The sequence below is a fragment of the Pituophis catenifer genome, unplaced genomic scaffold, assembly GCF_029215685.1.
Source record: "Pituophis catenifer annectens isolate HBS135680 unplaced genomic scaffold, rPitCat1.0.hap2 SCAF_1, whole genome shotgun sequence".
Lineage (NCBI taxonomy): Eukaryota > Metazoa > Chordata > Lepidosauria > Squamata > Colubridae > Pituophis > Pituophis catenifer.
In genome coordinates, this window is record NW_027256881.1 from 202,383,421 (window position 1) to 202,397,134 (window position 13,714).

General features: G+C 36.7%; 1 protein-coding gene across 1 annotated transcript in view; it reads left to right on the plus strand.

The window, feature by feature from the left end:
• FAP (fibroblast activation protein alpha) overlaps nt 1–13,714 on the plus strand; it is a 64,828-nt gene that overhangs the window by 25,075 nt on the left and 26,039 nt on the right. Inside the window, exons 9-13 of the mRNA XM_070934167.1 lie at nt 1,276–1,396; nt 3,516–3,670; nt 4,848–4,951; nt 6,259–6,394; nt 13,159–13,203. Coding sequence (XP_070790268.1) covers nt 1,276–1,396; nt 3,516–3,670; nt 4,848–4,951; nt 6,259–6,394; nt 13,159–13,203 — 561 coding nt within the window. The remainder of the gene's footprint in view (nt 1–1,275; nt 1,397–3,515; nt 3,671–4,847; nt 4,952–6,258; nt 6,395–13,158; nt 13,204–13,714) is intronic.

Consider the following 13,714-nt stretch of genomic DNA (forward strand, 5'->3'; position numbering starts at 1 on the left):
TTGTAGTTCCTCTTCATCTTCTCTCCATCTAGCAGATCTTAAGTCACTATTCTTAAGTTACTCCATCTAGGCAAAGTCAAATGGGCTGCAAACAATTGGGTCTATGATATCAGCTGATTGCCCTCAATAAGTAGAAACCATAGCTTAATCATAGCACGAAATTAGATTAAGACTGTTCCTGTAAGAGAAATGAGAAAGAAAGAAATTTTTAAAAATGTGCCCTCTACTCTTCTTCTTCCTATTGAATATTATTTTATTATTATATGTAGACACAAAAATGTGAAATCACAGTTGCCAGTTCTTTAGCTGGTGTTGGTCTTCACACACATCGAGTTCTTTATTACTTTAAATGTATTGGGCCCCCAACTCCAGTGGATGTTGTGATTGTCATCTTAATTTTTTCTCCAGCCGTTTCATCTCATTTTTAATTCTCAAATCCCGCAGTTATCAATTCATTTTTTTTAATTCTTTTGGCAAAAGTCCATATAATGGTTCCAGAAAAAAAAATCATTGTTATTTTTTTTCTGACCAAACTGATCAGCTTCACCATTTCTGCAAGTTCAATTAATTTTATGATTCAGTCTTTCGTTGTAGGCATTTCATTGCTTTTCTAACTTTGTGCATACATCTGTCAGGGGAATTGTAAATTAGATAAGGGCAGGAGATAATTTATGGTTATCTCCTTTTATTCACACAATAAATTTAGCTTGTAAAATATGAATTCCCTACAGCTTCAGAATTTAGCCAGTACTTAAGCCAGGCATCTCTTATCTAAGGGTAACCTTATGTATGCTAACACAAAATACTCTAGTGCCATAGTCAGTCTTCTCCAACCTCATGTTCTCTGGACTACAACTTCCTGATCCCTCATAAGGCTTTTGGTCATGATGGTCGAGGTGATGGGAGTTGTAGTCTAACAAGTTTAACAAAGAGTTTGGAAAGCGGAAGGCTTATTAAATAATGCATTATTATGGGATGGACATGAACATATATAACACACATGCAAAGCATTGCTAATTACATAGGAGGCTGTTAGGTTTCACTCATGATACAAGCCTATATCTCCCTACTTTTCACTGCATGATTCTCCAGAGACTCTTCTCTGTGACTTGGGGGGAAAAACAGAATAAAATTTTTCTTCTGCAAAGATAAATGTTTGTAAGGAATGATTTTGATGTGAGCCCCTTATTTAGCTGGGCTATATAGTATTTTTGGATTGCATACATCATTTGCACCTTCCACAGCTAAAGAAATTGATTCCTTCCCTCCTTCTAGGCTTATGTTTACCAGAATAATATCTATTTCAAAGAAGATCCCAGAGAAGCTGCTATTCAAATAACCACAAATGGCAACTGGAATGAAATATTTAATGGAATTCCTGACTGGGTTTATGAAGGTAAATTGCATTTTAAAAGCAATGTAATGATTTAGCATGATAAGACTTGAGCAATAAAGTAATGCAGTGCCCCCAAACAAGAGTCAAAATGTGTTCTTTCTAACTAATTGTTGTGTTAATATTTTCCACGAAGTCTACAGTTGCTCAACATCCTGTCTCTTCAATTTTTCACATTTTCCTGTCATATCATTCTTCCTCTTTATGGCAAAAAAAGATCCCCTTTGTTTCAAAACAGTTTCATCAGATGTTGTAATATTATTTATTGTACCTAGTTTAAGAGCCTCTTGTATCTCGTGACCCTGCATTATTAGGAGTAAGTTGTTGTTTTCTTTCTAAAAGACCATGCCGAACAAGAAGAATATAATAAAAAAGCGCCGTTATGAACTAAATGCAAAATTATATTAGAGAAATGAGGAGTAAATTCTGCAAACCTGGAGAAATCAGTGGAATGGCTCCAGACTTGAAGTAGATAGAAGAATTCTACTAATTGCTTGTTTCTATTTTTGGAAGGGGAGGAGATTATTTCTTTTTCATGGCTCCTTGCAAAAAGTATCCCCTTTTGAGGAAAAAAGTTCCCTGGAACAATCCCATTATAGACATGAGGGAGTATTGAAGGTATGAGTGGAACACATCACCATTCCTTCCTTCAAAGAGAGTCCCTGCTTGACCTCATTCCTTTTGAGTCTATGTAGGGCCATGGGTTGATCCTACACAGTGTGTTTTGAATGTTAACATGTTAGATTACTGATCAAAGTAACTGTTTTAGGGATCAGCAACTAGTGGTCTTGGACCAAGCTTAATCTCCAAGTATTTCCAGGAATGGAGATTGGAGAGATCTCCCTAGACATGAGGAAAGCTTAACTTGGTTGGAAATTTTTAAATGAAATGAGTCTGAATGAAAATTCATACACTGTGTGTGTGTGTGTGTGCATGTGTGTGTGTGTGTGTGTGTGTGTGTGTGTGTGTGCATGTATGTATCAAGATATTTTTGTTCCGTATTACATATTAGTTTGGAAAGTGTAAATTAAGTTTTGATCATGTATAAAACCAATGAATTTCTTCTCTTCTTCCCACCCCTCAATATCTGGGTGCAAAGGTGGAGGTAAGATGTGACATATTTAATGAATTCATATGAATTCAACATGAAATTGGAAAGATGAAGAATTGTGGTCTTAACATCCTTCCCCAGAATATCTGACAATAAAGATCAAAATAAATAAATAACCCTTAGTGAAACTAGGATAAGATCTACACTTCCATCAGCAAGGCACCTCATGGTTATAGCTATTCAGAATATTATTATTGTTATTGCTCATTGAACTCATGAGAATGAATATGTGCATTATCTATAGCACTTGTAACACAATCATGAGCCACAAACACTGAGAAGGAAAGAGAGATATTTTGCCATTTATAGCCCTCTGGAAAGTTTACAACCAAGGCACTTTGGTGCTGTTTATTCCCCCTGTGCATATTCACTGGATGCCAGCCTTCAGATCTGTGAGGTAGTTCAGTGAAATCATTTAATTCTGGGTTATTTGCATCTTTAGATCATTGTTCATCTGGACTAGAAGACGGGGGGAACAATTAAAAACTGTTCACTTCTTGCCCTCAAATCTGTCCAACCATTCTAGGACAATGCTTAAGTTTTGGCTTTTGACCAGTTTTCCCACAAATGAGCCAGGGGTGGGTTCCACTTACCTTTACTACCAGTTTGCAATGGGAGCATACATGCACGCTTCTGCACATGCACAGAAGCTTCTGCGCATGTGCAGATCATCAGTAATGATGTCGAGGTGGGTGGGCGGAGCCTTCCACCGCCATTACTACCAGTTCGCCAGAACCGGACCAAACCGGAAGCAACCCACAACTGAAATGAGCTGATAGTTCTCTGCTATGATTTTCCTCCCCTCAGGAGTTCATAGTTACTTCTCTGGGATTCTGCTTTCTCTTCCTCGGTTACCCCAAAACTGATTGATGATCTGTCAGATTAATGATTTTACAGGTATGGATGTAGATCAAGATACCGGCATGGTTTTAAAGATAGTACTACATCATATAGTACATTGTACAATTTTGCAACCAGAACAACAATGTCTTTTAACCTGGTTTCTTTTAGAAGAAATGCTTGGGACAAAATATGCTCTGTGGTGGTCACCAAATGGCAAGAACATAGCATACATAGAGTTCAATGATACTGAAATACCAGTTATTGAATACTCATATTATGGCGAGAATCAATATCCTAGAAAAATAACTCTTCCATATCCAAAGGTAGATGTGCTTTGTTTATTTATTTTCCTTTTAGCATTAAGCTCGGCTCTGCTGTAGATTTGAATATTAAATAACTATACCAAATGTAACCACTGACTTTTTAAAAACCCCGCTAACTAGTATAATTGAGAAGTTTTAGAAAGGGTGTGGGTGTCTTGAAGCCTAAGAGCCTCAATCTTATAGCTTCCCCCACCCAAGGTCAAATGCCTGAAGTATGACAGCCAGCCAGCAAATTGCAAAATGTGATTCTTGCTGGTTTTCTGCAGAAAATAAAATAAAATAGGTACATTACCTTTGCGGTTACTTTAACGCACCTATAAAACATAACCTACCCCTCCAAAATGAAAACAGAATGGGAAGAGCTCCCTTGGGTGCTATTATAATATCATGAGTCTCCGCTTGTAGCTTTTGGTGGGAAAAATACAAATCTAAAATAAATACAACCTTTAGGATAGTGTTGCTTATGCCTATTCTAAATGAAAATCCAGCTTGTGTATCCTGTATTATTAAAATATAGTGGTACCTTGGTACTCAACATTAATTGGTTCTGGAAGATGTGATGAGTACCAAAATCAATGAGTACCAAACAAATTTTCTCCCTCAGAAATATTATAGTGAGTCACAAGGCAGCCAACACCAATAAATTCTAGCTTGTACACTGAGTGTCAATCAAACAAACGATGAGTACTGAAACAAATTTTATAACAAAATGCATTGAGTATCAAATTCAATGAGTTTCAAAGCAGTTGAGTACCGAGGTACCATTGTAATATTTTGAAAGACCTAATCAATTCCCTTCACATATAATTCCTATTGAAAATACTTCAAGGTGGCAGCTGACCTAGAAGGAAGGGCATGGAATCTGAAGTAGCAGATGTTAGACTTCCTCTGTTACTTTTGAAGACAACAGGGCAAAAAACTTCTCCCATGAGATTGTAATCTTTATATTATTTGCTTAGTGTTTATGGTTAATGATGCCAGTCTACTGTGAACTTCTCAGAATAAATTTCTAGCTATGACACATTTTTAATAAGATCCAAAATTGTCTGGAAATGGAAAATGTGCCTGAAATGAATAAAATAACTTTACAGAACTTTACTTAGTTTTTTTATTTAAATATTGTAATTAAAGTCATTAGAATTTAGTTTAATCAATTTGTTCCTATTTTTCCTTGAAGGCTGGAGCTAAAAATCCAACTGTTAGAGTGTTGATTATAGATACTACAAATCCTAGAGATTTTGGACCGAAGGAAATACTTGCACCACCAGTCATAGCATCAAGGTAATATTTTCTTTAAATCCTCAGTTCCTGTTTTCCCCCCCAGAAAGAATTGCAATTGTTTTCAGTAATTTGCATTAGGAGTTTTTCCCCCTGAAATTTTCTTTCTGTGTTAAATTTGTAATATAGCCTCTGGATCAAGGACTGCTATAAAGGAAAATGTAAGATGTAATTCTCATTAATGATAGAAATCATTTCAGCTGAGCAGTTTTTACTAGGGATTTCCATAGAAAACTATACCAAGGAAATACATTATTTAATATTACATATACTGACAGCAGCCCACATAGTCTATGCACAAAACTGGAAGAAGGAAAATCCACCATCAGAAGAAGATTTAATTAGAAAAATTTTAGAATGTGCAGAGATGGACAAATTAACAAAAGAACTCAAGGAGAAAGAGGATACAGAATATTATAAAGTGTGGTGTAGATGGTATGAATGGTTGGAGAATAGGAAAAATGAGAAAGAGGAATAAAGGAGAGAGGGTGGAAAATGTTGAAGATCATGGTACAATGTAGACCAAATAAAGAAAGATGGAAAACAATTGTTGAATAAGACAAAATTAAAATATGTGTAAAAATAAGGTAAATAGCAAGAAAGGATCACTTCGAAGCAGTTGTAGGAAAAAGTGATATGTATATAAATGTTGTGTGTTTGTGTCTTGTTTTAATGTATTCAAAATAAAAAACTTTTTTTTTAAAAAAAAAGAAATCATTTCAGCCACTTGGTTACAGCAATACAAGAGTACTGATGCTAAGGAGCCAGGCCCACTTGTTCAAAGAATTTGGGTGGTGCTTTAATAACATTTAAATTTTAAACTTTTAAAACTCAGATATGGTACTAAACTGGTCTATCATATCTATTGTCAGCATTCCAAAGAACATGTTTATTGGCTACATCGTATTGGCACAGCCGGTGAAAACCAACTCTAAAAGTTCCCATGGTTTTCACCTAATTAAAAGAGTAAAAGTCCTGCCTCCCAGATGTCACCGGTCACATTGTCCAATGAAAGTACTGGCAGGCTGCTTGGTGACTCCTCTCCTCCTTTCACAGCCACCTGTTAAGATGACCTTGTTTCCCACAGGAAAACTTTTTCTCTATCTCCTTCCCCCTCCCTTCCCCCTCTCAGGGTTCGTGGCAACTATGAGGCAGCAAAAGATGGCTTCAGCCAGGTTTGCTTCAGAGTTGACATCTATATTATTAATATGATCTACTTATCATTGATACATTGTTAATGTAATAGTATGTTTCCTTCTTCTCTTCTCCCTGTATTCACTGACTCCCTTCTTTTTTCCCTTTTTCTTTAGCGATCACTATGTCACTTGGATTACCTGGGTAACAAATGACAGAATCTGTGTGCAGTGGTTGAAAAGGATCCAGAACTTCTCCCTGTCAGCAATCTGTGACTACAATTACCACTCCAGATCTTGGGATTGCCCAGAGGTAGTATTTTCCCATCAAGCCAAAATTTAAAGCAAAAATTCTTATCAGTGAACAATTTGATAAATGTTCATCATAACGGGATAGTTACTGTGCAAAAGGAAGGGGGAAAGGTTGTTTTCAAATTAAAGTGGGATCCTAAATTGTCTCAGAAATAATATTGCTAGCACTTATTAATGGTGAGAATGGGGAGCTGGTTTTTACTCATCCCTATTACAGCCTTTTCTCCTCTGTTTCATTTTGATCTTTGACCGAGGGTCTGCTGATCCTTCATGGCCTGGTTTATAAACATATTAAGTCATACATTATTGGCTACAAACTACAAAGAGTATGGTCACATCAAACTCAAATCAACCCTATTAAGTCGTATCATGATATGCGAATAAGTATTAGAGTTCAAGTTGCTGGATGGAAAAATGATAAGGCCAATATTTCATCTTAAGAGTGTCCCTCTGAAAAGTTGTGATTAGATAGAGAATCAAAATGATCAGCAACTTTGGAAGATCCAAAATGCAGTACAAATTGCATGCCTCAGCATGTTCTTACCGAAGAAAAGATGTGGATAAAACCACTATTATCTTCTGTTTATAAAGTGCTTTTACTGTATCACTCTGCACACCAACGGTTAGTTAACAAGAGTGCGAACAGATGGGAGAACTCCATTAAGCTGTGTTTGCTGAAAAGATCTCAGGGGAATAAATTTCCATTTCATACTTTGTTTTCCGATTAAACCGGAAGTAATAAGGCGTAAACAATGTGGACTCTCTCATATATTAGGAGATAATAAAGCTGCAGTGTGCAAATAACGATAAGAAATACTTTTCTGCAAATCCAGAGAGGATTCTAAACTTCACACTAAAAAAAAAAATCACCAAATCAGCAAATATACCCAATAAATAAAAATTGAATACGAGTTTAAATAGTCACCTTACTCAAGGCCACCATATCTGGGTTACAAATTCTGAATGACCACTCAATGGCAGCAAAGTTGGAGTTTTTTGCTGCCATCTAATGCTCACCCAGATTCTTGCAGCCTTGATAAACCATGCTATACTTCCTCAAGTTTCTAAACAAGCTTCTGAACAATCTTACAGAATCCTAAAAAAGTTTGTGTATCAATCATTTGAGTTTGAATTGAATTGAATTGAATATTTTATTTGCCCAAGAGTGATTAAACACACAAGGAATTTGTCTCTGGTATAGAAGCACACAGTATACATGAAGTAACATAACAACAACAACAACAACATCAATAATAATAATAATAATAATAATAATAATAATAATAATAATAATAATAATAGAAAATGAAGAAGTTAAATTGCTCTGGGACTTCAAAATCCAGACAGACAGGCACCTGCCACATAACATCCCAGACTTAACAGTTGTTGATAAGAAAGAACAAAAAAAGTTCATAGTTGTCGAAAACTGAATCGTACAATTTATTGACATCGTGGTACCAGGAGATGCCAGAGTCAAAGAAAAAGAACTGGAAAAAATCACGAAATATTGCAACCTGGCCATCGAAACTACGTGACTATGGATGAAACATGTAACAATAATACCCATTATCATCGGGGCACTTGGTACCATGTCCAAGAATTTTATAAGATACATCAACAAATTGCAGCTTCCTGCAATAACACCAGCGGAACTGCAAAAAACTGCACTACTTGGAACATCGTACATCTTAAGAAGGTACTTGGTTGATACCTAAGACACTGGCACCTGTATTAACCATTAGCACCAGTTGATGGTATTTGTGATGCATTTTTGAATGTTTAGTTGACTGAGTTTCATGTTTAATGAATAAAGTAAATAACAACGACGACAATAATAATAATAGAAAATGAAGAAGTTAAATTGCTCTGGAACTTCAGAATCCAGACAGACAGGCACTTGTCACATAACACCCTGGATCTAACAGTTGTCAATAAGAAAGACAAAAAAGTCTGGATAGTGGATGTGGCAGTGCCTGGAGACAGCAATATAGAAGAGAAAGAACTGGAGAAAATAACAAAATACAAAGACCTACAAATAAAAATAGAACAACTATGGCAAAGGCAAGCAAGGGTAGTACTAATAGTAATAGGTGCCTTGGGTGCAGTCCCAAAACAACTGGAGCACCACTTGAACACCATAGGCATTGACAAATTTGCCACCAGTCAATTGCAGAAGGCAGACTTACTTGGAACTGCTTCCATCCTGCAACGATATCTGTAACACTGTCAAACATCCAATTTGCCCATCCCAGGTCCTTGGTAAGGACTCAATAGGTAGACAAAAATGCCAAACCCAGTCTGAACATCTGACTGACTGTGCGATTAATAATAATAATAACATTATTATTATTATTATTATTATTATTATTATTATTATTATTTAATCTTTAGTGAGATTCACAGCCTTTGAGGCTGGTTAATAGCTCAGCAGCTCGAGTCCTAACCAAGGACCTAGGAACTGTTAAGGTATCGTCGGAGGATGTAAGCTGTTCCGAGTAAGGTGACTTTTTGTAGAGTCAAAATGTTCAAGTCTGGCAAATTTGGAATTTCTAAATAGCGGGGTAGCCCTTTGGGTATTGCTGCAAGGGCTCCAATTACAATCGGGACAACACACAATTTCTTTTTCCACAGTCGCTCAACTTCAATTTGCAAGTCCCGGTACTTTGTGATTTTTTCTTGCTGCTTATCTTCAATCCGTGCATCACCAGGTATTGCAATGTCAATGAACCATACTTTTTCCTTTTCAACTATTGTTATGTCAGGTGTGTTGTGGACCAAATGCCTGTCAGTCTGAATCCTAAAGTCCCACAAGATCTTGAGTTTCTCATTCTCTAAAACTTTCTCAACCTGATGTTCCCAGTGGTTTTTGCTGTACTCAAATCCAAACTTCTGGCACAATTTCCAGTGAATGATCTTAGCAACGCAGTCATGGCATTGTAGGTAGTCAGTTTGTGAAATTTTGCTGCACCCGCTGATCAGGTGGTCGACTGTCTCATCTTTCTCATTACAGAGGCGGCATTTGCTGTTGGTGGTAACATGTTGAATTTTTGCCTTCATGCAGTTTGTGGCTAGGGCTTGTTCTTGAGCTGCCAAAATAAAGCTTTCTGTTTCTTTTTTCAGTACTCCTGATCTTAACCAGTTCCAAGTTAGTTTCTGGTCAGCTTTGCCTTCAATACTTTTCAAGTATTGGCCATGCAGAGCTTTGCTTTTCCAATTTTCAGCTTGCTGCTCAATTACTTCTTTCTTATATTCTGCATTTGTTTTAGTTGTCTTTAAAAAGCCTCCTTTATTTACTTCCTTAATCATTGGTTCTTCACTTTTCTGGATGTAATCATTCAAGCTGCGTTTTTCTTCTTCCACAGTCTGCTTTACTTGTACGAGTCTTTGACCACCCTCTGCTCTTGGTAAATATAATCGGTCAACATCACTTTTAGGGTACAAGGCATGATTCATTGTCATAAGCTTCCTTGTTTTTCTGTCCAAATTGTCTAACTCCATCTGGGTCCAGTCAATTATTCCTGCAGAGTATCTAATCACAGGTATAGCCCAGGTATTTATGACTTTTATGATGTTTCCTCCACTCAATTTGGACATTAATATCTTACGAATTCGCCAAATGTACTTGGCTGAAGTTGATTCCTTGACTTTATTATGCATTAAGTCAGAGGCTTCTAAAATCCCCAAGTACTTGTAGCCTTCTTCTGATTTTACTGCCTTTATCATTTCTTCATTCTCTAGTTCTATTCCATCCTCTTCTATGATCTTGCCTGCTTTGGTTGCTATTGTTGCAGATTTGTCAATTCCAAACTGCATACCGATGTCTTGGCTGAATTCTTTTGTGTTTTCAATTAATAAATTCAGTTCAGCTTTTGTTTTATCAAACAGCTTCAAATCATCCATGTACTTCAAGTGCGAGATTTTCAGTCCTTTCTTTGCAAGTTCATATCCACAGTCCATCTTCTTCAAAATGATTGTCAGTGGTAGCATTGAGAGTATAAAAAGTAGGGGTGAAAGGGAATCACCCTGGAAAATGCCTCATTTAATTTCAACTTCACCCAGTTCTTCTTCATTAGCCATAAGTTTCGTTTTCCAGAGGTTCATTAAAGATTCCATGAATTTTTGTATGTTGCTGCTGATGCCTAAGATTTCCAGGCATTTCTTGATCCAGCTATGGGGAACTGAATCAAACGCTTTCTTATACTCTATCCAAGCCATGAACAGGTTGCTTCGTCTTTTCTTTGAGTTCTTTAGGATTAGCTTGTCAATCATCAATTGATCCTTTGTTCCTCTTGAGTTTTTGCAGCATCCTTTCTGTTCTACAGGAAGCAAGTTATTTCTTTCCAGGTATCCATAGATTTGGTTTGCAGTGATACCAGTAAGAAGCTTGTATGTTGTTGGCAAACAGGTGATTGGCTTATAGTTTCCAGGGTCCTTTCCTTTTTCTTTATCTTTTTGGATCAAAAATGTCCTTCCAGTTGTCATTCATTCATCATTTTCAGGTGTTTTTAGGATCTGGTTCATCTGGGTTGCCAATCTTTTGTGCACAGTTGTAAGTGCCTTTAACCAGAAGCCATGCAACTCATCTGGTCCAGGTGCACTCCAGTTCTTTACTTTTCTTGACTTTGCACCATTGCTTTTGTTATTTTCATGTCTTCCATTTTATGCACTTTAATAGAGTCCTCAACCTGTTTGATCCATTTTGCATTTCTGTTGTGCTTCTTGTTGTTTTCCCACAAATTCTTCCAGAATTTCAGAGCTTTCTCTTTATCAGGCTTTTCATTTGTTGTTACTCCGTCTCCATTTTCTAAGCTCTTATAAAACTGGTGCTGATTTGCTCTGAACTGTGAGTTTTCCTTGAACTGAGTTACTCGGTTTTCATACCTTTTAATCTTTTCAGCGATGGCAATAACCCTCTGCTTCAGCTCTTCAATTACTACAGCAATCTCCTTATTCCTCAGATCGTATCTTGCATCCAGGCTGCTTTTGACCTGCTTGTTCTTTAGCTGACCTTGCCTTAGGTTGTTCAAGTTGCTCAAATCTCCACGTACTTTTTTGATCTTCAATTCTAACCGAATTTTCCACTTAGGCTTCCCCTTCTTGCCTCTTTGGTTCTTTTGTATTTTCAACCCCAGTTCTTTGGTGGTTATGACAGCTGCTGCATACATCAGTTGGTTTGTTTCGGCTAGTGTAGTGGTTCGAATAGTTTGCACAGCCTCATTGACCTTTTTTAGTACATTTCTCAATTCTTTCCGGTTCACTTGGTTCAGCTTTGGCAAACGTGTTCTTTCATCATCTTCCATTTGATGCTTTATTTTTCCAGCTAATTGAGCACTATCTGTTGGTGTTTGTTCTTTAGTGCTTCCTTATTCTTTATCTTCATCCATTTCAGTATCCTCTTCCTCCTTTTCTTCCTCAATTTGCTTTTGAGTCTGCAAATCATTCTTGATGTTACTCTTCTTTGTTGATGTATTCAGACCATTAATTGCTTTCTCTTCTATTGCTATTAATTCTTCTGTAGTGAAAAATTTGAGGTTTAGGATTACACATCGTTGGTCCATTAACCTCTGTTCACTGGTGTCACAGTCCGTATGGTTCATCTTCCAAATCTGATACATTCGTTTTTGAAATCCATGTTTTGCTGGCTCAGACTGATAGTAAGCTTCCATAATAGAGGTGTTTTCTTCCCTAGTCCAGATTTTTTGCTTTTTGGGTTTTTCTTCCAGTAGCTTGTCAGCTCCATGCCCTGGTTGCCTAGCAGAGGGAGCTGAGCCCTGTAACTCATTTTGTGTAGAATGCCCAGGAGTCATAGCCTCCAACGGAACCCTTGTTAATCTGGGCGATGGTTCAGCCAGCATAAATTTCATTTTTTTCGTATTCACCATGTTTGAATGGGTTGTGGAACAAATTTTATCTGGCTCTTCACCTAAGGTCTGTCTGATATGGTTGCACCTGTTCAGCATAGCCCTTAGGATCACTAGAGCACACAAGCCCCTCCACCATGACAAGGTAGAACTCCTCAGAGGGATTATTATTATTATTATTATTATTATTATTATTATTATTATTATTATTATTATTAAAATTATTTAAAACCTAGGACCCTGGCAGCAACCCTTATCAACCATTAGCACCAGTCAATGGTATTTGTGACACATTTTTAAATGATCAGTTGTCTGAGTTTCATATTTAATGAATAAAAGAGATAATAATAATAATAATAATAATAATAATAATAATAATAATAATAATAATAATAATAATAATACCCATTAAAGGGATGGTAAAGAAGATAATAATAAGGATAAATAATAATATTATTACAGCCACATCATATATAGGTAAATATATTAAATATTTTAATTTAGTTTAATGGAATGAATTTTGCAAAGAAATACTTCAAAGGAAGAGGCATCCATAACCTAAAGTTTTGCTTTGAAAGCTTTGCTAAAATATTTGAAAAATGAATTGTACATAAGATGCTTTTAGATTATCATTGTATATCCTGGTTTTTATTAACATATGTTCAGGTTGTTACAATGGATTCCACATAGATAATTAAGGGCAAAGATTTGCTATCCAATAGCCATTGCTGTGCTGATACAATGATGGCATTAGAGGATGCTACAAGTCATTATTGAAAAAGTAGCCTGTGTTTGAATGGATCCTCATTTTTTTCATATTTCTGACTGATTGAAAACTCTATAGCGTTAATATGTCAGATTTCTGTTTTGCATCCCAACCTTGTTGCTTTCTTTGATTTGACAGAATCGGCAACACGTAGAAGAGAGCCATACAGGATGGGCTGGTGGAGTATGGTTTCTATGCTCTTTCAACTTTTGGTGTTATCATAAGAATCATTTCATTCTTTATTGACTTTTTACCATGCATCTATAAGTTTCAGAGAAACTGAAACAAGGCCATCTCCATGAAACTGGAGAGGTGTAAGGATTCACTCCTGTTTTGCCTACCCACTTTGCCTGGGGAAGCCAGCTTCCTAGGCAAAGTGGGGAAATCAAGCAGCTGCAAGTTTTGTGCCATGGCTAAATTTATGGCAAGGGGGAAGCAAAATCCCAGAGCGAGTGTTGATATTGTAAAGCAAGAAACAAAGCCAGAAGTGATTTTTGTAGCACTCTGGCTTTCTGTCAGAGTTGAGTTCTGCTTTGCCAGTCGGCTGTCCCACTGCAGACTTGCACAGGTAAAACCTAGAAAAATGCTCCCATGAGTTCATAGAGATAGCTAAACTGCGGGTTTGCCCATCTGTCAAAGCTTTCCACCAACCACAACACAACAGCAGTGTTCCAATATCTAAGGGGCTGCCACA